The sequence below is a fragment of the Microchirus variegatus genome (genome assembly GCF_963457635.1).
Source record: "Microchirus variegatus genome assembly, chromosome: 13".
NCBI lineage: Eukaryota > Metazoa > Chordata > Actinopteri > Pleuronectiformes > Soleidae > Microchirus > Microchirus variegatus.
The window spans coordinates 4,442,687-4,467,767 of record NC_139814.1 but is presented as its reverse complement, the minus strand read 5'-3'; the positions used below and the strand labels follow the sequence as shown (position 1 = coordinate 4,467,767).

Below are 25,081 nucleotides of genomic sequence, written 5' to 3'. Positions count from 1 at the left end.
CACACACACACACACACACACAAGCTTGGACGCACACAGCCACTCGAGAGAACGAGCCGGTGACGCACACGATCATGTGAGAGCTCAGAGAGTCTGGACAACAGGATCACCTTTTCGTGCACAGCTTCTTTAACCTCTGTGGTTGTGAAATTTACGTGTTTGTGACACTTCGACTTTTTTTACTTTTAATTTTTTTGTCGAGGTGCACACGTGTCGTTTGTGATCCATTTGTCGACAAAAAAGTCCCATCCCTAACTGATACATATCTGCTATGTATCTGCTATGTATCAAATGCGGTGATTTATTTTTGTGTGAGTGAAGAAACATTTACATTTAGAGTGCACTCTGTAAGCCAGAGGGTCTCCTCCCAGCTCTGACTGTAGGGACTCACTGCCTGTGAGTGCTTTGGGAGGGGGCAGGGATCCCGGCAATTAGGGCTGAGTGATAAGGCCTAAAAATAAAATCCCTGATTTAATTTAAAAAATGTGTTGTTTTTTTTCTACTAAAGACAAAATAATTATTCATATGATGTACTATGTTTAAATGCATAACGTTTTAAGCGCAAAAGGTGCAGCGTTGTAAGAGGAAAAATAATCAATGTTTTTATTTTTAAAATCATCCGTAAAAAAAAACTCGAATTAATCAATAAATTTGATATATCGCCCAGGCCAACCGGCAATAGATAGTGGATTTGTCACTAGTCACTTTTGACAAAAAAAGTGGAGTCACGTGACTACACACGCTGTACACAGCCGAGCGTCTTAACCTCTTCTTCATGGTTGCCCCCAGGATCGGGGGCATTGTCAGACGCAGCGACAAAAGCGTCATAAAACCATATCTAACTTTAACAAACACAGACATGCTGCATACCCACAGAAAGGTCAGAAACTCAATTAAAAACTCATATAAACCATTCTTATGTCCACCAAACACAGTTAAAACACACATGGATCAAAAGCAGGAGCGGAAAAAAAACGTCACAGCGCACACATTGAAAAACGGCACCGGAGTGTCAACGTGATTATGTAAACAAAAAAACATGTATCAGCTGGACAGCGGAGAATCTACAGATTCCAGCGGTACCATTTTTATCACTCTACAACCAAGATTCACGGATCCAGCCCCAAAATAAGAGCAAAACAACAACTGACTTTCAAGAAATACAAGCAGAAATGTCTTACCTTTGCTGTTTATCAAAACAAGTTATTTCCACTGGAACAAAACTGCTTCGAATGAAGAACTACACTTTCCAGCATGATTGATATATGATTGAGGTCTGATTGATCATTACAGAGCGACATTAGATCGTTCTGATTAGAGAAGGGCGAATGTCTGCCTAAATGCGTCATATGCATTTATATGCTTTTGACTCGCTAATGAAGTGATTCACACACATTTGGAGACCTGCATCTGATTCTACTGGTTTAGAGGTTTAAAACGAGCTGTCAATCACCCTAATTGACTAAGGTAAGCCAGAGCTATGGCTGAAGACGCTACAGAGCCACAGAGTTGTTATTACGCACCGCACAGGAAGCATCGATTTAGAGTTCTTTTTAGACCTGTAGTGACATATAAATGAAATTAAATGGGTTTTTAATAATGTGTGACCTGCCACGGACCAAGCGGGAACAAGTCGGCAAAGCGCAAAACGAGAAAAAACACAAGTTGAAGTTTTGAAGAAGCCACTACATGCTTCAAATCACAGTATTGTGGGTCTTAAAACCATAAACTTTGTGTTTGAATTAAGGTTGTTTTATCACTGTGAATCACTCCTTGTTTGGGTGTGGTGATCTTTCATTCCTGGGCCTCGAAAACCTTTTGTTGTCTTTTCAGCCAATCAGCTGACGATCACGGAGAATACACATGGCTAATTAATATGCACGTACCAGAGAGAGCGAGGGAGGGGGAGAGAGATAGTGCCTGGGCTGCGCTAATGTGTGCAGTGTGTGTGTGTGTGTGCGTGCAGTGTGAAATTAAAGCCCAGAGTAGTGATAGAACTGTAAAATGGAAAAGTGCTAGATACACGTGTCTATCAAATAATAAAACCAACTTACTTAAGTGCTTTAGCCATACATAATGCAATCACATTAGAAATGCACACAGCTATAGCCAACAGGCATGAAATATGCACAACTATAAACGCCATGCAGTTTTCTTGAGTGCACCTTGAGTTATAGCAACATGAGAACTGATAAAACTGAACAAACAAAAAAGAAATGAGCGATGTGCCCTGATTTGAAGTGATTATTGTTATTATATCGTTTTAAAACATCTGAAACAACAATACAACTGAACAAAATAGATGAAATAAAGAAAGTAATACACTTACATTTCTTATGCTCTCTATAAAGATGAATGATTATGTATTATTAACTTGTTTTATAAATCTTACTGTTGCTTTTGTATTTCTTAAAACTGGATGTGAGGTGAACTTGAGTGCTTTGAAAGGCGCCAAAAATGCAATGTACTATTACAGCAACAACAGATGTAACATATCTAGGGCTGTCAAAATTAACACATTTTTTTCAACACATTAACGCACTTTCTCACTTTCATTGCGCTACGGGTAGACGTGCAGTTTATGAACAGCCAAGGCAGGCAACTGCTTGGTGCCCAGAGCCGATAGGGGGCCCCCGACACTCGGAGCCTGAGGGTTGTTGCCTAAATGCATCAGTGAGCAGCTGCATCACCGTTCCCCCTTAAACAACAATAGTTGATTTGCAATGACATCTCAGTAGGAAACCTCCCTAAAGGGGCCCCACGTCACCTCACCATAACCTGTGTGAAGCTGAAGGAAAATGAAGAGGAGTTATCAATCAGGAAGTTAGAAGAGGAAGAAAAACAAGAGGATGAAGAAAAAAGAAAGAAAGACACAGTTGTAAGTGGCGCTGCTGGCGCAGATTTGTTCTTTACATTTATATTTTCACATACTTTATTTATCTCTTCGTTCCTACAACAATATAAAGAGAACATTTTTAAGACAAGAATCAAGAAAAGATTAAGACCACGGAGTGAAAACGATGAAAAGTGCGCTCTGCTCTTCAGAGTCTGTCACCATGTTTCACTCAGATCACCTGCACTTCATCGTGACTGTACTCCATCCTCGTCATAAAGATCATTATTTTTATGTGGGGATAAAACACGTAGAGAAATGATCCAGTCTGCTTTGGATCAAATCAAAATCAAATGAGCGCTTGGACACGCAGGAGCGACGAACGGCGCAGGAGAGGGAGAAGAGAACAGAGCAGGGGCGGTGCGCAGAAATAAAAGGGCTGTCTGCACCAGATGAGCCAGATGAGGGGGCACTACCACTTTTATATTTATGTTGCTTTATCTTACTTTTAAATGAGTAGCAAAGTATTAAAGTAAAAAATTGTTGCATCGAGATGCATCGATAATCGGTTTAGAATCGAATCGTTGACCTCTGAATCGTAATCGAATCGAATCGTGAGGTGCCAAATGATTCCCACCCCTAGCGAGCAGGCGTTTTAAAACGGTGACGGCTGGGATTATGTCGGCTGCAGTGGAGCTGATTTTCTTCACTCCTGGTCAATAATGCTCACCAGCTAGCAGAGCAGTCAGGGAATCACTTGTGGAGACATTTCAGCAGACAACATTAAAGCACAGACTTATCGGATCTGCGATCTCTACAGTTGGATCGGAAATTTCCGATCCATCGGAACACGATACTGATACTGGATCGGATCGGCCCCATCCCTATTAAATAGCTTCCTCATGCAGGGAAAGTTGGCACGTTCCATTTAAACCTTCTGCTTGCACTTCTTGCCCATCTACCTTCAGACAATCAGTGTTTTGGGAATTAACTGCTTAGGCAAAGAAGAAGCAGATGCTTAGAAAACAAAGTGCTGTTGTGTTCTGTGTTCCATGTTAGGAAATACATTTTTCTCTGTATATCAGGGTTTTATGTTCACCGGTTTTCCACACTTTGGCTCTTCATTTGCCATAGGACATCCCAGTCCTTAAGTAAAACCATTACTTAAGGACTGGGATGTCCTATGGCTCAGTGATAGTGGTACACATGAAAAGAAGAATGTGTGCTTTCAGACCGACCAGTGGAAAATGCAGCCATATTTTAAACAGAACCTCTGTGGAAATGACTCAAACAGCTAGAAATGTTGTTACTTCTAAAATGTTTCCATCCATGATGTAATGAAATCGCACAGTCACTCTTTCATGGCGAAAGGCCACAGCGGGAAATTTAATAAGGGCAAATGTTTATGACACTTTTCAAATGAATAAACAATTGTGGATTGGGACATTCTGGCTAAGTGAGTGTGGGACAGAACGATTGATAACCACATTGGATAGAGGAAGACAAAACTGAGAAGGGGGACTCCCAAAAACAAGTATGCACACCTTTTACTTCTGCTCTGCGAGGCCCTGTTCAGCTCATGAATACCACACTACGCAACAGCACAGCCAAAGTGGCAGGAAAACTGGGAAAAACAGTGACGGGCCAAATCATTTCCTTCCTTTCTCTGGTCAATCATACACCCACACTGCTATAATGAGACTCTCCTTATTGAGGCCAGATGTCTTCTGCCCTTGCAACCACTCTCCCCCACTACCTACTCCTTCGGTTTTGGATAAGCTTCTGATCTGTGAATGGTCATGGAATCTGCTGGAGCTGTGTGAGCAGCACCCATTGTTGTCTGCCACTGCTCAAGCTTCAAAACCAAAAGGAAAGAGAGGCCAGAGAGTAGGATAATCACGGCTGATGGAGAAGGGTGAAAAATGAGAGAGTAAAGCCCAATTTATACTCCTGCGTAAAGTGCTCTGCGTAGCTACGCAGAGTCCTCTGCGTCGACGCAGAACCTGTCGAAGAGCCTCTGCGTCGTCTCCGGGTGCACGGAATATTTTTTAAGTGTCCGTCACTCCGTCAAGGGACTACGGAGACGGCAAGAGCTGCGATTGGTCCTCAGGACAGGCCGAGCTAAGCTGCTCTGTGCCGGCTCTCAGTGCGCTCCGGGTGTCCTGACAGAGGCGGAGCTGATCCCCGCCGATAACGCCGCTGCCGAACTATAAATACGTCATATCTTAACACACACAGCACATGTTTAGACTCTAAATGGCCAATTTCTCGCCTCAAATTATCTTAAAACTGCGTTCCGTCACACAGAAAAGTGAGAAACGGCCACTGTTTCAACAACAACAGTCTTTTTCTCTCTTTCTTTCTCGGACGCCATTGCTCACTGTAGCCAGAAGCACAACAACCTTGCGCAGCGACCCCTACTGATCGGGCGGGAAATTGCAACGAGTGTCCGTCACCACGACGCAGAAGTATAAATGCTCGAGGCGTCTCCGTGGTGACGCAGACGGATAACGCATACGCAGTCGGAGAAGTATAATGTGGCCTTAAAGAAGTGGACCATGAGGGGAGGGTGCAATGTCAGCAAGGCAAACGTGTTCTCTCTCGAAAGAGCGTAAACTTAAGCACATTAGGACCCCTTTGGAGTGCCTGGGGGCAGCCCTAAAGCCCAAATTATACTCCTGCGTAAAGTGCTCTGCGTAGGTCACGCAGAGCCCTCTGCATCGACGCAGAGCTTGTCAGATAGCCTCTGCGTTGTCTCCGACTGCACAAAATATTTTTTAAGTGTCCGTCACTCCATCAAGGGACAACGGAGACGACAAGAGTTGCGATTGGTCCTCAGGACAGGCCGAGCTAAGCTGCTCTGTGCCGGCTCACAGTGCGCAACAAGTGTCCACAGAGGCGGAGCTGATCACCGCCGACAACATCGCTGCCAAACTATAAATAAGTCATATCTTAACACACACAGCACATGTTTAGACTCTAAATGGCCAATTTCTCGCCTCAAATTATCTTAAAACTGCGTTCCATGACACAGAAAAGTGAGAAATGGCCACTTCCACAATCTTTCTCTCTTGGACGCCATTGCTCACTGTAGCCAAAAGCCCAACAACCCTGCGCAGCGACCCCTACTGATTGTGCGGGAAATTGCAGTGCGTATCCGTCACCACGACGCAAAAGTATGAAGGCTCGAGTGGTCTCCATGGTGACGCAGTCGGATAACGCATTACGCAGTCGGAGAAGTATAATGTGGCCTTAACTTTTATACTCCAAGACTGGAAGTCAAACTGAGCCATAATGAGTGATGAACCAGACGTGCAAAAGAGCCATTCCATCAGCCTTCCAGGCAGCCAGATCTGCTCCAACAAAACCCTCTTTCTCTCCACAAAGCCATGGCCCCTTAAACACTCAGCCATGAACACATTCTTCAGTGACATAACGATTTTTTAAGCTATTGCCCTCTTCAGCTCCACCACAAACTACTCCACTCCTCCTTTACTCAGATTTCCTCCTGTTGCCAATTACTATTTGAATATGAATACCAGCGGAGGGAAAGGGTGTTTGTTTTTGCTCTTGTGCTGTCGGGAAGTGAAGGAGGGAGGTCAACGTGCAAACTGACATCAAAGATCTGCTGCCACATTAATGTGCTGTAGGTAGGTGTTTGCTGAACAACCTCTCTGGGCCATAAAAGCTGTCATTCTCTCTCCTCATCTCCCTTCTTTCATGCTACAACACCCCATGGGAGTCACAGCGATCAAATTACTGCTGCAAATGCCTGCAGACTACTTTCTGATCAATTTGTGTTGTGCTTTTTGATTATGAAAATATTTGTACTATACTTGCAGTGTAGATGCAATACAGTGATATTAATGTTGCTGTTGTGGCCGATACCAATATTTACAGATATCGATATATGTAAAAAATAAATAAATAAATAAATTCTGAGATGATAATAATAAAAATTATTTATTTTACCCTTGTCCTGTCCAGCAGGGAGGCAATGAGCATGGGCATCTGTAGGCCTTTTTGTGTCAGACAGATTTTTCTGTCAGACAGATATACATATATATATATACATGTATATATATAAATATATATATATATATTAGGGCTGAACGATATATCGCATTTGCGATAATATCGCGATAGGATCAAGTGCAATTTTCTAACCGCAAAGGCTGGGATTATACGCTGTTCACGTGACATGCGCGTGTAAAACATGTGATATAAATATAATGAACGAGATCGTCTAACCACAGACGCTGCACTCTGGTCACATGCAGGCTCCCTGCGCGCTCACATGCGCGCGTTGCGGAGGACGAGTCACGGCCCGTTTTTGTGAATGGAATAGGTGAGGGCGGGTCGGTAAGGTGACTATGGAGCTTCGGCCGCTGCCCGAACAGCTTTTCAGTGACTGTGCGTGTCCAAGCGTGTGTGTGTGTGTGCGTGTGTAGTGCGAACGAGCTTGCGCTAATGTTAAGAACGGGGTTGGACACAACAATAAGCAGTCTACACGATTGAAGACGGCATCTCACCCAGTCAAGATCCTGCACTCTGGTGCACAACAAGCGCAGGTTCAAAAACCTGAGTCGTCTGGAGACACACCTGTGAGACACACCTGTGAGACACACCTGTGCCAGTGGAGAGTTTCTCTCTGCTCCGCTTTTTTTTTTGACCCTCATTTTTATTATCGCTGTTTTGATGTTCAATAATGGACCGTTTTGAGCCTAAAACGACGTAGTACACTGCAGAATAGTTAGTTTCCACCCCGCATTGCTGCGGTTGCTGCTGCTGTTAAAAAAAAAAAAAAAAAAAATGTCTGAAATTCCCAACCCTAGTTACGCCATATGAACGCACTTCAAAACGGGTTGTGTATATTTTATTTATTTATTATTATTAGTATTATTATATTTAATGACCGTCTAGCACAGGGGTGTCAAACTCAAATACAGAGTGGGCCAAAATTTAAAACTGAACAAAGCCGCGGGCCAAGGTTGAACAAATTAACCTTTTAATAGGGACCCAAACAAGTTTTGCATTGCATATTGAACAAGCAAGGCTTATATACTTTATAGTGACATGCAAAATCGAGTTTCAAATAATAATAATAATAATTAAAAAATATCAATGGCATATCAAATAAAATTTTAATAACAATTGAATGCACCCCTTAATACAAGATAAGCGGTAGATAATGGATGGATAAAAATTGAATGTCTCTTTTTTATTTGCAGCCTTCTGAGGTAAATATCAAAATAAACTTTTTCCACAGGCTAATAAAATAAATAAAATAACAATAATGAATGAATCAAACATTCAAGCCTTGAAGTAGCAAGAGAAAGTGCATGAATAAAACGTTAATTATTGCTCAGTTTGCTACACTGATTTGCTTTAACACTGAATATGGAACAAGCAACGCTTATATAACTTAATAGTGCAAAATCAACTTTCAAAAAACAAACGAAAAAACATCAATGGCATATTAAATAAAATTTAAATAAAAAATTGAATACCGGCGGGCCAGCTCTAATGTTAATTTGATATTGCCTCAAGGGCCAAATAAAATTACAAGGCGGGCCAAATTTGGCCCGCGGGCCAGAGTTTGACACCCATGGTCTAGCAGTTCACATATGTAAAAAAACTGAGTGTGGTAAAGCCACATATTTTTATAAATATGTGTGCATATATATATATATGTATATATGTATATGTATATGTATATGTATATGTATATATATACATATATATATATGTATATATATATATATACATATATATATATATGCAATCTGCACTTTGTGTGACTTGTGACTGACTTTCATTTTAACACCAGGGTTCCTTCTCAGCACTTTATGTTCAGATGTTTGTAAGTTCCAAATATGCTATTGTGATTGAAGTAGTTAAATTAAAACCATCTATTCATGCATCACCTCATGTCATCATAACAGAGGTCTGTCTTCCAGGAAAGAACAGTTTATTTTTAATGTAATATAGTATTGGCCATACTTATGATGTATTGCTTGTCTTTGTTTAATAATACAGAAGATTAAGACCTTTAAAAAATAATCGCATCGCAATCGCAATATTGGCACGAAAAATCGCAATTAGATTATTTTCCATAATCGTTCAGCCCTAATATATATACATGTGTATATATAATGCAGTAATGCAATATTTGGAAAAAGTACTGTTGTACTCTATTGTTACTCAAGTACTTTTAAAAACAAGTACTGCAGTACGTTTACTTAAGTAGACATCTGATTGTAGTACTTTTACTTGTACTGTAGTACTGTTGTAAAATGTAGCAAGGGGTATCTGTACTTACTCAAGTAATGAAGCTGTGTAGTCTGTCCACCTCTGCATGGGCCATATCTATGCACTACAGTGTTTAGACTCCTTTGGGGGGGGGGGGGGGGGGGGTATGTGTATGATGGCATGTCTATGGTGTTTATGGAGAACCTTTTTGATCTGTTTCTTTGTGGGTAAGGCCTAATTCACTTAGGTGAATGAGCAGCTTTTAATGGAAGAAATGATTCCAGGGGCTGGCCTGCTGGTGCTCTAATTCGCTCATTGATTTTCATTATGGGGGGAACTCTCCCACCCGATAAGCCTCTCTCCATCAGCCAGCAGCTGTATCAGGCACCCTCTGCACCAGAGGACTTCACAACGGCATATTTGTAGAAATAATATCATATAAGCTGACAATTCATGTACGTTATCTGTCCATGGAGCTCTAGATGTCATGTGACTCAGCTTGGTAACACTGTCACGGTGGCAAAAAGCTTCTGTAAAAATGTCACCAATGCTAGTTTCAAGTCATGAGAGTTCACTACGCATTTTAAATCCACATCAAGCAACATTTCAGAGAACCCGTCAGACTAAATATGTCTGACCCTTACTGAACACATTTGCAGCATAATGAAAGGATATACAAGGTAAATAAATAATAATAAATAAATAAGATACTTAAGTAAGAAACCTTAAATATCTTTATCACCAAAGCCTAAAACTCACGTGCAAACACTCACATAAAGCCAAGCTGGCTTTTGACATGTAACAGGGGAAAATCAGAGTGAATGTGAAAGGTTTTATGTAGTTACGAGCTTTAATCTCGTGCACACGTAGACCAAAATATCAGAGTCATAATTAAGCACCACTGCATTCAAACTAATTAAGCTCATCAGTATTAACATTCTCCAATATGAGCTTGGTACTTTATCTAAGAGTGAGCGGGCAATAATGATATAATAATGATTTAGTAATGCGACTACAGATAAATAAACAATGGAAACATGGGGAGTGTGACTCCCTTCTCCACTCCTTCTACATAGAGAGGTAACAACACGGCTGTGTTTGCTCTGCACTCCACATCCACTATCAGGACAACATTCTGGTGAATGTTGCTATACCCACTCATTATGCATGTTTATGCTGAGATAAGGTCAAGATGAAGTGCTGCTGGTTTTCTTCACTTAGCCCTGCTCAGTTGCTGGCTGTTATTTTGTAGAGTTAAGTCAAGAAAATGTCAACTACAGAAAAAAACAAATTGAAAAAGGAGAGCTAAGTCATGTAAGGGAAAGGAGAAAATGGGGATGAAAAGTCTGCTTGGCTTCCCTCATGTTCTCTCTCACATGCTCTCACTTTTGACAGGATTTTCTCAAGTGGGAAAATTTGTACTGATGATACAGTTGTGAAAATGGAAATGCTGCTGCAGCGCACACTTGATGTAACCGTCATCGACTCCTAATGGGAAAAAATGTCACTACACCTGAAATATTCTGAACCCTCCATTTCTTTCATCCCAAATCGCGCAGCAACATGCACAACATGCATTCATCACTCATTCTCACACCCACTTGCTCTTCTTCTCTTCTCCACACATACACTTTACTAGGTCGACGCTCAAACTCACACACTCATATTCTGTTCCTCCTCCTGACTTTCTTGTTCTATAAACCGTTTACTCTGTTAATCTTCACTCCCCTACCTTTCTCTTTTCCAATTCCAGGTCTTGCAGGGGGACCTTAAGCAGCAGATGCCAGTGAAGTAGCTCAAGTACAAAGTCAATATGAGACAACAAAGCTGGTAAACTATTAAATGACGTAATGAGGACGCTGCAGTTAGCCAAAGAAACCAGTTAAAGGTGAAGTAAGTAGTTTATAGTGCCATCTAGAGGAGAGGCTGAAATTTACAACAAAGAACTGCTCCTCTGCTCACCCCCTCCCTTCCCTGAGTGCTACGGTATCCTCAGCTGGTCAAATGTCGTCTTTCTCCGTGTCAGCAGATGAGGTTCGTGAGGTGAGGGAGAGGGCGGAGCTACCACGGCTGTAGCAGACGAAGCGGAGAGAGAGGAGGCGGGACTTCAGCTACAAGTAAAGAGACGCTTGATTTGTTCTCTCGCGTTTGTCCTTACAGGCTCCTGTAGAAACATGGCGTCTCTCTGCTAACAGTGGCTATGCAACCACGGCCCGTGACCATGTTATTTTAAATGACTTTTTGAAACACTATGAAAATGAAACAAAAACTATTATACAGCGACTAGACAATGCAGGAGCACATAATATGTATAAAAAAGTGGATTTTGGGTTATATAAACCCATAAATACTACATAGTGTCCCTTTAAAAGAAAAGAACAAATAGAAGGGACATTTTCAGATGGACCTTAATGGAACATTCGACACTAATAATTATGTACTTTAACTTGAGATATGACTTTATATAATTTAATACACACATGCAAATGGAGCACTTGAGTGATACCATATGAAGTCAGTGCATCATTGTGCTGTACAAACAGGGAGCATCAGATTCAATGATGAACTCTCTTTGAGGACGAAACCTGAAATGACTCATCACTGAAAGCAGCAATCCATAAAAGTGACTTCCCATTTCGATTTCCCCTTATCAGACTTTAACTCTGGAAAACATTTTCCGAATGTTGCTATTCATGTGTCAGCAGGAGACTGTCATGGTCACTGCATATACAATAGCAGGAGGATGTACAGAAAATACAGGTTAATGGTGGGTCTTGGCTTGAATGCAGGAGAAACTTTTCCACTCAATCGCTGTGATTTTTTACGAGCCTTTCTCAGATATTATCTGGAAACTTGACATGGGAGCTGGCAGGAGAAGTTAAGGAAAATATAGGGAATTACTTTTGTGGACATTTGCCTTTTTATAAAGAATCACTCCAGACAGAAACATTTTTGCTGGCTTACACATATGAAGTCATGATGCCAATGTGTTTTACAAAGAAAGTATAAGGAACAGAATCTCTTTCTAAGAAAACCTGAAGAGATTTGCTGAAAGGGGAAGTGACAGGGATGATGACTGATTACCCATAACTGACATGACTGTAGGAGAAGCACAGATCTTTTCATATTTCTTGTTATTGGTGTTGCAGTCTAGGGAGTTTAATCGCCACAAGGCACAGCATTAAAGTAAAATCCCAAAAATAATGTGAACATTTCAAGTTGGCCAGCTTATAATAGCCGTTCACTGCCTTCTGCCAGGATCATTGTCTGTAGCTTTGAAAACCGTGTGGATAAAATAGCAGTGAATGGGGCCTTTCATCCACACTTGGCCATAGAAGTGGACCAGAGTGACTCCAATTGAAAGTTATAGTAGCTAAGAAAATCAATTGAATAAATGTGTAAAGCTTGTGTGTATGTTTGCATGTGTGGAATCAGTTCACAAGGCCATATACTGCCCTCCTTTGCTGCATTCCTCTGGAAGCTACCAGGGTCAGAGGTCAAGAGGCAAAGATTAGCCGGGATGCAGTACCGGCTGCCACAGCAGTGTAAGTGTGAGTGTGTGTCATTAGGTAGATTTACATATTGATTACAAACAACAAGTACAGCCTGTGTTCCACTGCCTCCCTTTGCTCACTCAGGGCTGCAAAATTCATTATAAATTGTTAAAACTGCAATATCCAATAGTGCAACATCCACATCAAAAGACACAGCGATTATTTGATAAAGGGGCAAATGGCATTTGTGATAAAGCAGCATTATAAGTCTTCTGCATCGCTGCAGGAATTTAACAGCCAAGAAATCATGCTCTTCAGATGAGAACATTGATTTTGTTTGTTGATTTTTTTTCAAAAAAATCGTCAAAATAAGAGTTAACGTGAAAAAACGAGTCTTACCAATTGTACCAAACACACCACAATCATAATACCAATACCAAAGTATGCACTATTCAAAGAGCATCCATGTACATACAGTATAACGTGCCATCACACAGCTGCTTTAACACGTGTGTGCATTCCTGAGTTACCAGCACATGAATGCACCTCAGGCACAGCCTTTCCACCTTCAACCTCTGGAAATGGAGCACTGCCACTGAAATGCTGGCTATACTGAGATCCATTAACATGAATAAGCCACGTCAGGGTTTTTGTGAAGCACGGGCGAGCATCCAGAGGGTTTTTTAAATTAGATTAAAATGAAAACCCATCAGTTTGATTAAATCTAACCAGGCTGTTAAATAATAATAGGAATGATTTCAAACTATTGTAGAGCTGCAACTAACGATTATTTTTGTAATCGATTATTTTCTCGATTAATCGATGAATCCGTTGGGCCATAAAATGTCATAAAATGTTACAAAATGTTGATCAGTGTTCGTCAAACCTGGAAATGATGATGTTCTTGAATGTCTTGTTTTGTTCACAAACCTAAATGATTCAGTTTTAATGATTTCTTTGTTATGTGGAGCAAAGAAACTAAGAAAATATTCACATTTAAGAAGCTAAAACAATCAGAAATCTTGTTTTAATCATGAAAGAAGCTTCAAACGGATTATCGATTATCAAAATAGTTGCCGATTAATAATCGATTCATCGATTAATCGTTTCAGCTCTAAACTATTGGTTGACATAACAAGTTATAATCTGCTAAATCAACTCTAGATCTGAAGAAACAATCAAATCTGGGGCCATACAGTGTTTTCATTTGACAACTGATTTTTCACAATCTGTGTCCAGACCAGGGGTCTTGTGTATAAAAGAGTGTGCAGCTTTCATACTGAAAGATGGCGTACTCACAAAATTTGAATGGTACGTACGCAAAGAAATTCTCAGATTCATAAAACTGTGCGTCGAGTCTCCAGGTGACACCGACACCTATGCATCAAGTGAGACATAGGTAGAGAATGAGAATGTGTGCTATAGGGAGGGAGAGAGTGTGTGTGTGTGTGTGTGTGTGTGTGTGTGTGTGTGTGTGTGTGTGTGTGTGTGTGTGTGTGTGTGTGTGTGTGTGTGTGTGTGTGGCGGGGGGGTTAACAAACTGACAGACAAGTGCATGCTTGTAAAGATTTGTTAGCGGTCTCTTTTTTGGAATTACCGTTTGGCTGTTGAAGTTTTTTGAGTTCATGTCAAGTTCAAGTTCAAGTTGCATGCTTCCCCAGCCCAACACGTGTGCTTGAAAAGTCTTTGCACTCTCCATCTTCCTGATGGAAGTGGAAATACGTGCAGGTTAACTTTCCATACATTGCTCAACTGTCCTTTCCATTAACCTTGCCATGCAGTACACACAGAGGTACAGGTACACCCACCGGGAACAATGACGACATGTCCTGTGATCACATGTGTTTATCCAGGCTTTGTGGGATCCACCGGTTGATAAATGCAGCTAAAACCCTGTCACTCACAGACCAGTGAACCTGACAGCAGAGTTCACCACGTCATCCAGCTATGTAAACATCAGACAACACCACCTGCTATATTAAGACATGCCACAAATATTGAAGAGCAGCCCGATCCTAAAAAAAGGGGGGGGGGGGTCATGAATTACCACCTAGACAAAAGCGAGACTGCCAAAGTTAGTGCCCCCACCCCCCACACACACACACTGGTTGATGTAAACGCCGGGTTGAGTGACACTGACAACAGACTTTCACTTAATTTGCACAACAATCACATGGGTGCAAATCAAACATGTCCATACATATCCTAGAGAAAGGGCTGCTCTCATGACGTGGAGCTGGAAGGTGGTAGAGGGAGGTTGAATTCCTTCTTTGGAAAGGAGGGACAGCGAAGGGGGGTGGGGGGTGTCAAGGGAACTAATAGACTGTCTGGAGATCTTTTATTTGTAATGCCCAAGAGGGAGAAAGGAGTTTGAGCGCATGGTAAAAAGCAATCATGAATTGGCACAATGTAGGATTTGGTTAACTGTGACCTGGAGGTTGGTTGAATTAGGGATGCACCGATCCACCTTTTTTCACTTCCGATCCGATACCTGACTTTAGATAGCTGCCGATACTCCGATACTATTCCGATATGGATGCTCTGTTTGCTTTAATTTTATTATCATCATTGTTATTACCATTTTGATTATTGGGCTTTAATAAACTCCTTTATACAGGCAAGTACGATATTAACGACTTTTACAACGTTTACAGCGACTTTACAGACCCCTGGCGACACACACACACACACACACACACACAGCGAGCGCAGAGCAGCGCACGCACAAACGGAGTCACAGTCGAGCTGTGAATTTTCAATATCCAAACAACGCGGTGCCGACGTTTTTTTTTTTCTTGTCTACGTGTTAGTAATTGATTTCACCCGAAATTTTCGCCGGCGATATTTTTTTTCCGCCCACCAAATTCACGTGACAACAGCCAAAAACCGACATATATACCGGCTAACGTGAACCCTGGCTTGGAGGAGTGTGATTTTCATTGTTTTTATGCCGCTGTCAGAACTGTTCTCCTCAGCGAGCAGGCGTTTGAAACGGTGACCGCTGGGATTATGTCGGCTGCAGGTTGCTGAGCTGAACTTCCTGGTTCAATCGTGCTAGCTGGCTGTAAACTGTGGAATGGATTTCCTGAACGGAGTCGTGCATCATTACTCCGCGTCTCATCGAGACACGCCTCGGTTCAGGAAACCCATTCCACAGTTTACAGCCAGCTAACAGAGAAGTCAGGGAATCACTTGTGGAGACATTTCAGCAGACACAGAGACGGATCGTAAATTTCCGATACAACTACAGAGATTTCCGATCCGTAAATTACATCTGTATGTAATTTACAATTACATCTGAACCCGATACTGGATCGGATCGGCCCCATCCCTAGGTTGAATCAGTAAAAACCCACGAGTCATTCATTGTTGATCAGTTATAGAGTGGTATGCAAAAGTTTGTAAATTTATGATTTTTTGTTTAAATAATTATTTCTGTAAATCATATAAACTTTTTCTGTCTCCTATATGATATATTTAACTGACACTTCTTATCCAAACAACCAATGAATTATAAAGGAAAATCATGAAAATTTACATTACATTTAAAAGAAAAATATACAATATATACATAAGAGAGAAGGATCAACGATAGACACATATTTCTAATATCAAATCAAACACTAATTAAATACTTTGAAGTGTCTCTGTGGTGTCGTGTGGATGGATCAGTCTGTTCCTGAATGAGCTGATGATGTGCTAACATTGTTATAACAGTGTCTGATCCATTTGCTCAGCTGTTTGCATTTTATGTGTGTTGCTGCAAGCATATTTCATTAAAGGTTTAAAGAACCATCATCTTAATTATCTTCATTTTTAGTGAGCATATACCTTAAACACTTCAACCTGAAAGCTAATGATTGTTATATAAGAGCAGCTGCATGCAGGTGCAATAAACTGTATGTTATACTTTCAATTTACACATGATCCGATTAGTCGAATAATAAAAAAAAAATAGTCTGTGATTAGTCGACTATCAAAAGAATCGTTAGAGGCAGCCCTAATAAACAAACCCTGAAGATTCATAAAAACACAGTCTCTGATTTGTGAAACCTGTATTCTATTTGTGAAAATGCATACAGACTACATTGTACCAGGTTCTGATCCAAAGCTACTGTACCTAGACTTTTGAAATCTGGACAATATTAATCTAAATCTTTGTAATCTAATTTCACTCTGCTTCATTTCAGTAGCATCAGACTTTGCACAGCTCATGTCCACATGTTGTTACATGACCTCCATGTGTTTTTAAGCTCCTACTGCATATTTTAAAGGTGATATTTGCTTTTAAATGCAATATTTTTTAGGCGAGAGAGAAAAATCCTTCAGTTATGCTGTGTTCCATGTGCATTTACTCTGACACAGTGGCATCTACAGTGAAACTTACATCTCTGGTGGAATCTCACGTGTTATCTGCATTTTGATACCAAGATAATCCACATAGAGCTTGTAACTGCAGAGATTTACTCTATTTTAGTTTGGGCATGTCATTTTAGAGCAGGGACTCCAAAAAGAGGGTCAGGGAAGAAGAGGTTAACTAACATATTTTAAATGTTTTCACATCAATAAATGTCACAAAAAACAGACAATCGGTGTAAAAACAGTTAATTTCCCCTTAGCTTTCCTCTAAAGTGCCGCATGTGTCATTCACACATGATTCAAGCACATCGGCACATGTTTGTGCCAGCCCTGCAGCTAGTGCATAATAATGCAGCCATATAACGTTCTAAAACACACAGTGGATTATTAAAAGAAGAAACGTCCCTGTATGTTACTGAACACTAATGTTAGATTAACGACGTTAATGAAAACTCACCCATAAGGAGATGAGGTGCTGACGTCATATCATCATCTCAGACAACTACTGTGTCTGTCCTGCTGTCTTTCGGTCGCTGAATAATCCATCTGTTGTTTTGTGATGATGAAGTCTGCTATCGTTTATGCTACAAGTTAGCATAAAGATCACTAGCTTAAAATGCCTACGAGTCCACTCCCATAGCAGAAGTGATATCTGTCTCTGTCTTTGTTAAGAAGTACAGCCACAGTTTATTTATTCTCCGGTTTTCCTTGTCTTATCTTATTCCTTATCTTCATTCAACAGTGAACACACACACACTCTCACTCACACAGTAGCTGGAAACAGACCGACGGAAATCTCTCCTTACTGAAGCTCTCATCAGCTGCGGTGTTTCAGACTGATATCTCACCTCCAGAAGACAGACTGCACTGAAAAAAGTGTAACATGCAGTTGTTCATTCAAACTAATGACTGCAATTTAAAATAGGATAAAATTATTGATTTGATTGTAAATCTCATTCTTTTTGCAATTAGAGACATTAAGTTTGATTTATACAAGTCCAAAGGACCAAAACAAAGTTTTTGATTTCTCTCGATTTTTTTTTTGGTTCATGACCTGCAGGTAATATTTTTAGTTTGAGTCAAATTAATTGCGCATTCTCAGCAATGGCTGAACTGTTTGTTTAGAACCTTCAGGGCTTCTTAAACAAGGTAATGACACAGATACACAAAAAAAACCAGTGTTAATTGGAACTTCCGGTCTAGTTCCGCTTTAAAACAGCTGTTAGAATGGTTTGATGGTCAAAAGTACAAATGTAATATATATGAAGACAATCAAGGCACTATAGCCTGAGCCAAAAACCCAGTTCATCGACAACAGTGTAGGAATATGGATATTAAATACCACTTTGGTAGATGGAGACAAGATCAGCCTCAAGTACTGTCCAACAAATGATATGGTTGCAGATATACTAACCAAGTCTGCTACAACACTGCAGCTGACGAGGTTTGAAATGTTTTTGTTTGGCACATGAAAGGTCATTAACCTGCAGCTGTACAGAATAAAACCAGTGTGTGCTGTGATGGCAGTTGTTCACAGAGAGAACGAAGCGAGCAAAGCAGTGTGATATGTTAAGCTGTGGAAGAAACAACATACTGCCCAATAATTTTGATATTCCATTTCATCAGAGTGGTATCTTATCTATTAAAACAAGCTCTCTGAGTTCTTAAATTTAAATATTTCTGGTTTCTTTGCTCTGTAAAAAAAAAGAGGTAGAAAGGAGGTAGAGTAGAGTAAAAATCAGTTTGTGATCATTGAATCTCCCAGTCATTCATTGTTAATAAGTTATAGCTCCTGATCAATGTGTTTGATCTTTGTAAGCCTAGATTAGAATTACAAGTGTAAACACATGGCTGACGGTGTCCCATATAGATGCCTCCAGCTATATAGACGAAGCAAACTAATGCTGTGTTTTATAAAATATATATATATTTATTTCAAATTCAATAAAAGTTATTACTAGAATCAGGAGCAACTGAACCCCAGTAGGTTTCTTGAAGACTTCTAATCCTAGAGCCTTGAACTGAGGAAAAGTCTTGGAACTGCTTCTAGAAATCCTAGAAATCCAACTGCTATTGATCCAGTGGTTTTAAGAGAACTAGAACATGATGGATGAGAATCTAATGGGACAACTTTCTAATAAGAACGTGAAATATAAAACACACACTGCGACACATATGCTCTTCTAGTGTGATGTGGATGACAGGTGTTTTTATGCAGGAGTTAATGTACGTCAAAGTATAAACATCACTAAAAAACGTAACTTTCATTTGAAAAACATCAACCCACTCAGTGATGAAGCGAACTTACTTGTCATATTCAGCGTTGTCCTTGTCACAGCGCACGTCCTTGTGCTTCTGCCAGTCTTTGCCGTGTTTGCAGGTGGTGAGAAGAACCACATCCTCCGCGTTATGGACGTGATATAAGGCATTCCTGGTGTCAGAGCCAATACCGGTCAGGTAACGTTTCCCCTTGAACACCAGCATGTACTTCCTGAAAGGCGGGATGGAGTTGTACTTGAGGAACCCTCTCTCTCCGCCGGTGCGCAGGTGATCCTTGGAGAAGAGGGGGATGGAGACGTCGAATCTGGGCCTGAAGTTTTCGGTGCTGATGCTGGCTTTGGCCAACATGGCCTGACCGATGTCGAAGCCCAAGTCTTCCGTGTAGTCCGGCCACGTCCCCGAGTACAGGTTAAATATAAGGTGGTTCCTGCCGTCTCTCCACAGAGGCAGGTTCTGGACCTTAGTCTTTAGGTTGTGGACGTATTGCGGGGACAGCTGGTCCCGGTCCAGGGTGTCCAGACTCAGCACGAACAGACACGCTTGTCCGGGGTCTGAGGTGTAAAACCTGGACGCCTCAATAGTGGATAAAATATTCTGATAACTGTCGGATATCTTCTCCCCTTTCAGCTGCGGGTAAACATAAACTTTGAATCCGTTCTTTTGACACCGAGAGAAATCAAAGCATGAATCCATGCAACAGTGTTTTCCTTTGTAAACACTCGTGTGTCCGTCTCTCTTCTGCGCGGGTGATATGTGCAGGTTATACTCCTCTGTGTCCGTGTGATCCCAGGGCAGGAACGGGTTTAAAGGGTCAGAGAAGTGAGGCCACGGCTGCTCGGCCCGGTATCCATTTCGGCTGCGGTCGTGCCGGCTTCTGCTCGCCGCTGGAAGTTGAACACCTACGAGGTAGAAGAGCAGCAGGAGACACGCACCGGCGGAGAGCAGCATCAGGTAGCGTTTTTTGGCCTGCATGTGTCCTGTGAACAGGGGCGAGTTGTTTACGGAGAAGAAATGTGGAAAAGTGGCCCGAAGTGAGGCTCTCACCAACCCCGGCTACACCGCTCCATCCTCCGGCTGCCTCCTCCAAGGATCCCCGAACCCCCTTCTGCGTATGCGGTTCCCAAATGCAGAAATTGATCCAGTGCATGTGGGCGATTTTAGTGTTGACCGGATCTCTCTCTTCTTTAGAGTTTCACCATTTCAACACACACACAGGCTCCAGTGCTGCTCCTGACACCACGAGAACACACACACACACACACACACACACACACACACACACACACACACACACACACACACACACACACACACACACACACACACACACACACTCTCTCTCTTCACCCTGCGCTTCTTCTCGTCGTCATTCAGATTGGCTGTGTAAAGGATATTCACATGGAAAACGACAGCGGCGTGGGAACTCTCTCCTCCCGGGGTAAGCAGCGGCTGGGTCCCCGAGGCTCTCCCAGACGCAAAGATACCCCGGTTCTGGATGTTAAACTCGGCCACACACTGGCCGGGGGAGTAGGGTAAGGAGCCGCCGCGCTCGTCCTCTATCCCCCTGTTCTAAGGCTCCATGGTCCCGAGCGAAGAGATGCAGAAAGCGGGGACGTCGCGCCGTTGCGCAGGCGGAGAAGAAGCAGCTCAGCGGCGCAAGAGTAACCTGACGAATCCCTGCATTTTTCCTCCTATCCCCGCATTCCCTCGCTGATATCAAATAAAAGCCTCATCGGTTGGAAGCTGATCCACAGCAGCGGCAGCAGGAGGCGAAGTTACACGCAGACACGCGTGGAAACAACACACAGGACAGAGCAAAATAGCACAGAGGTGGAAAAAAATTCAAAAAGACGCGATTCCTTGATCCTTGTGTCCAATTACTGAGTGCTCAGTTGTTCCGATTGTTGGTTGGTAACATTCCAATCCCGACACGACGGCAGCTGACGTAACGTCCCATCCATGCGCAACAGCGCCGCTGATTGGTCCGTGTGTGCATCCGGAAGAGGCAGGACTTAAGGGGAAGCACCCATTCATAACCAGGCTTCAGCATGTGCACATTTACCAATGATAGATGGATATGGAAGCAAATTTGTGCCATTATCCAAATGAAAATGCACACAACACAAATGCTTTTTCATTTTCAAAATGGAGCTGCATTTTGTGACTCATAAATAAAATTAATAATCAATATTTCAAAATGCCAGTGACGTCACTATCCTGCACCGCTCCGTATTGTGAACTCATTTGAATTATGAAACACTTTTTGCGGCGAACATGAAAAGGAAAAAGCATTTCTCTGTTTGCTTTGTCTTTTAATTAAGTCACAGAATAAACAGTCTAGAAGTTGAAAATGAAAATGCAGTTTGGAATATTGATTATTCATTTTATTTATGAGTCAAAAAATGCAGGTACATTTAGAAAATGAAAAAGCATTTCTGTTAATGCATTTTCATTTTCAAATTTGATATTTCAAATTGGATTTTGTTACCTTTTTGCTGGAGGATGTTTTGAAAATGAAATCTTAAATGTCATTTTCTTTATCATTTTAATTAAGTCACAGAATGAGCAGTCTTGAATTTGAAAATGAAAATGAATTTTGAAATATTGATTATTCATTTTATTTATGAGTCACAAAATGCAGCTCCATTTTGAAAATGAAAAAGCATTTCTGTTAATGCATTTTAATTTGGATAATGGCACAAATTTGCTTACATAGATAGATAGATAGATAGATAGATAGATAGATAGATAGATAGATAGATAGATAGATAGATAGATAGATAGATAGATAGATAGATTTCTTTTGAAAAACAGACCACAAAGACATTCAGTGTTATACTACTTTATTTATATTCAATATGTAAAATAAACCTTGCATATTTTTCCTTTAATGTGTCAAAACACTTATTACACCCTCAGCATCTGGGCATATTAACCATTTCTTTGTTAATGTAGAACAGGAACTAGCACAGTAGCATGATATATGAATACATTTAATGAGAGTAGGTTATAAGTCGTCCTCAGGCTGAAGTTTTCCACTAACAAACCAAAGTGACACGACCGAGGAGACACACTTGACAGGGGAATTAATATCAGAGGAGTGTTTCTCACTGAGTGTCACCATGCCTCATAAACCCACATAATCCTCCCCACTGCCATTTGGTTGGCACAACACTCGTGCTGGGTGAAGAGGCCATACTCATTTTTTATCGGCCAATTTGCTGAGGACTAATTAGCAGGGCTGACTGGGAGACTGGCCAGGATCCTGAGTTTGGCCAGCGCTCTTCATCAGAATATGCTGGTGATGAAACAGCCTCAGTGCTGTTCCAGAGGGCTGCACTTGTCCTCCTGGTTGTCCTGCGTAACCCAGTGTGAAGTCGTCAGTATGGGAAAGTTGTGTATAGCCTGAGTAACTCCTAAGTTATCTGTCGACGTGCTACCATAACAGGTTCTTGTAGCCTCAAGTGGAGTTTATTCTCCCATTGATCTGGATGATGAATGCAGAGCAAACCTGTCAATAAATGTGCTTGTTTTAATTTCTATGGCATCTAATGACTTATGCTTAAGACAGCTGCTCTTCGGTGGCCGCCATGTTAAGCTTGCCTGTAGCGTGCCGGGGTTTGTGATTGGTTCCCTTTTTTAGGCCAAAATGACATCCTTGCAAAATGTGTCTGCAGAGTGAAAAATCAAATCGCTCAACTTCCTAAAATGGGAAATAGGATAATTTCTGCATAGACTTCAAACTGTTCTTTTTGCAACCAGTGGAGTCAACCCTTATGCACTCTTCAATATATTCTTATATCCTGTTTGGCTTCAGGAAGAACCTGGAAGACTTCATGCAGTCTGTGGTCTTGGTGGAACAAGATCTAAACATGGAGTCGTCCGAAGCTGAAAGATTTAATCATCTTTGTGTGAACTCATTTGATTAGAGTTTCACAGACATGTAAATGTAGCTTTTAAACATAAACAACTGTTTAAGTTTAAAAGCTATGCACTACAGTTTGCATCCACACATCTATATAACGATAACAAAACTGGCAAAAATACCACAACTGCCTCTTTGTTGAGAACCTTGCTTTTGTTTATGCCTCAGGTGCTTTCCTCTTAATTGCCTGCAACGCCAAAGGAAACAATGTCTGGCTTCAAACTGACACTTGAAACTTGAGTCTGTGTTAATCAGAGTCAAATCTGAATTGGCTTGTTCTCCAGAAAACGCTTGTCTTTTTGATTGTATTGCCTCTTGTGCACACCATTAAACATTACTCTTAATTGAAGGCAAGGAAAGACACAGTAGCTTGAGCAGTGGGTGTTAACTGATGTGTCATCAAATGCACCATATACCCTGAGTTTATTCTGTTTCAGAATATTCTGTAGCTGTGTGGTCCCTTCATGGCACTGCTGAGGACTGGGAGTCATTCCAGCAAGCTTCACCTTACTCCACTACTTCATCCTTTACTTGTGTAGACTAATATTTCCACCCCAGAAAAATTCCCCTCTTTAATCAAGCTTTGGTCTTTGTCTCTCCTTGACAGGACCGAAGCAGAGCAACAGCTCTGAGATTATGAGATATGAGATGAGCAAACCTGCCCAGCTGTGAAACCTTGAAAGCTGGACTAAGCAAGATTGTAGAGTAATACACCCCTTTGTTTTGTGCTTAACTGAAATAGTGTGTGTGTGTGTGTGTGTGTCTGTGTGTCTGTGTGTCTGTGTGTGTGTGTCGCACTGCTGTAGTGTAGATTCTCTGGTTTTGAACAAATTACATTACGCTGTCAGCATATAGGAGAAGGAAATTTCTCTTCTGGTGGAGAAAGAAAATTACAGGAAGTGAGAAGTTTAACATTGCCAGGAAAAACTTACGTAACCTCACAAGTGTTGGATCCTTACTTTCCTTTGATTAAAGAGGAAATATTATGCACAATCAACTTTTTAATCATTCAAATCCTTATATTTGGGACTCTGAAGGCCCTATCAGTCGGCAACGTGTGGAAAAAGATGACTCACTCACAGTGATGGGAATAACGGCGCTATAAATACTAACACCGTTACTTTTTTCAGTAATGAGTAATCTAATTGATTACTCTTCTTATTATTATAACGCTGTTACTGTTACCAGTGTTGGGGAGTAACGAAATTACATGTAACGACGTTATGTAATTTAATTACAAAAGTCAGACTCAGCAGCGATAATGTCAGCAGCGCACAAGATGTTCCTGGGCTGGAAATACAAAAAACACTTCATACAGACAGAGCAGAACCTGGTCCAGACCAGTTTAATCATAACATCGGCTATAAAAGCGCAGCTGTTTCACTATTTAACTCATTTACAGCTGGCGTCACCAAAGTCCAGTGGAGCTGGATCAGAGCATTTGTACAGAGGGAGAGATCGCGCTGATCTGCTGCTGTTTACTTTCTCTGTGAGCGTCTTCGCCTACAGATGTTCAGCTGCTCAGCGTCAGGAGGTCATTTATTAGGCTATAGCCTATTTACCTTTATATACAGACAAAAAGGTCTTTTACAGGGACAACATGAGATTTGCTTGTACCGTAACCCATTTTAATACGCACACCCAGCCTCGCTTTCAATAAAACACACACTGGCATTTTATAATTGTGATCAGTGAAATATATGAAAACAATATAAAATACAGTTTAAAAAAACAGTTGTTGTTGCTCTAAAGGTTCATATTTAAAAGCAGCTCAATGTAGATCTGTCAGAAATTAAAATCAGCCTCTTGTCATATTTGCAGCAACACTGTTGCTTCAGGCTTTTTTGTATCGCTCATACTCTCTCCATTAAAACAACCTGCTCCTCCTGAAATCAGCCCATTGTCGCTCCATTTAGTGAGGAAGTGAGTCTCCTTCAC

The 25,081-nt window shown here is 41.2% G+C and overlaps 1 protein-coding gene across 1 annotated transcript in view; it reads right to left on the bottom strand.

Annotated features, from left to right (window-relative positions):
• The window catches only part of ext1b (exostosin glycosyltransferase 1b), a gene marked incomplete at both ends in the record, with an annotated part of 160,208 nt that extends 140,018 nt beyond the window's left edge, over positions 1-20,190 (bottom strand). Inside the window, one exon of the mRNA XM_083900231.1 lies at positions 19,247-20,190. Coding sequence (XP_083756357.1) covers positions 19,247-20,190 — 944 coding nt within the window. The remainder of the gene's footprint in view (positions 1-19,246) is intronic.
• Positions 20,191-25,081: the final 4,891 nt, after the last annotated feature.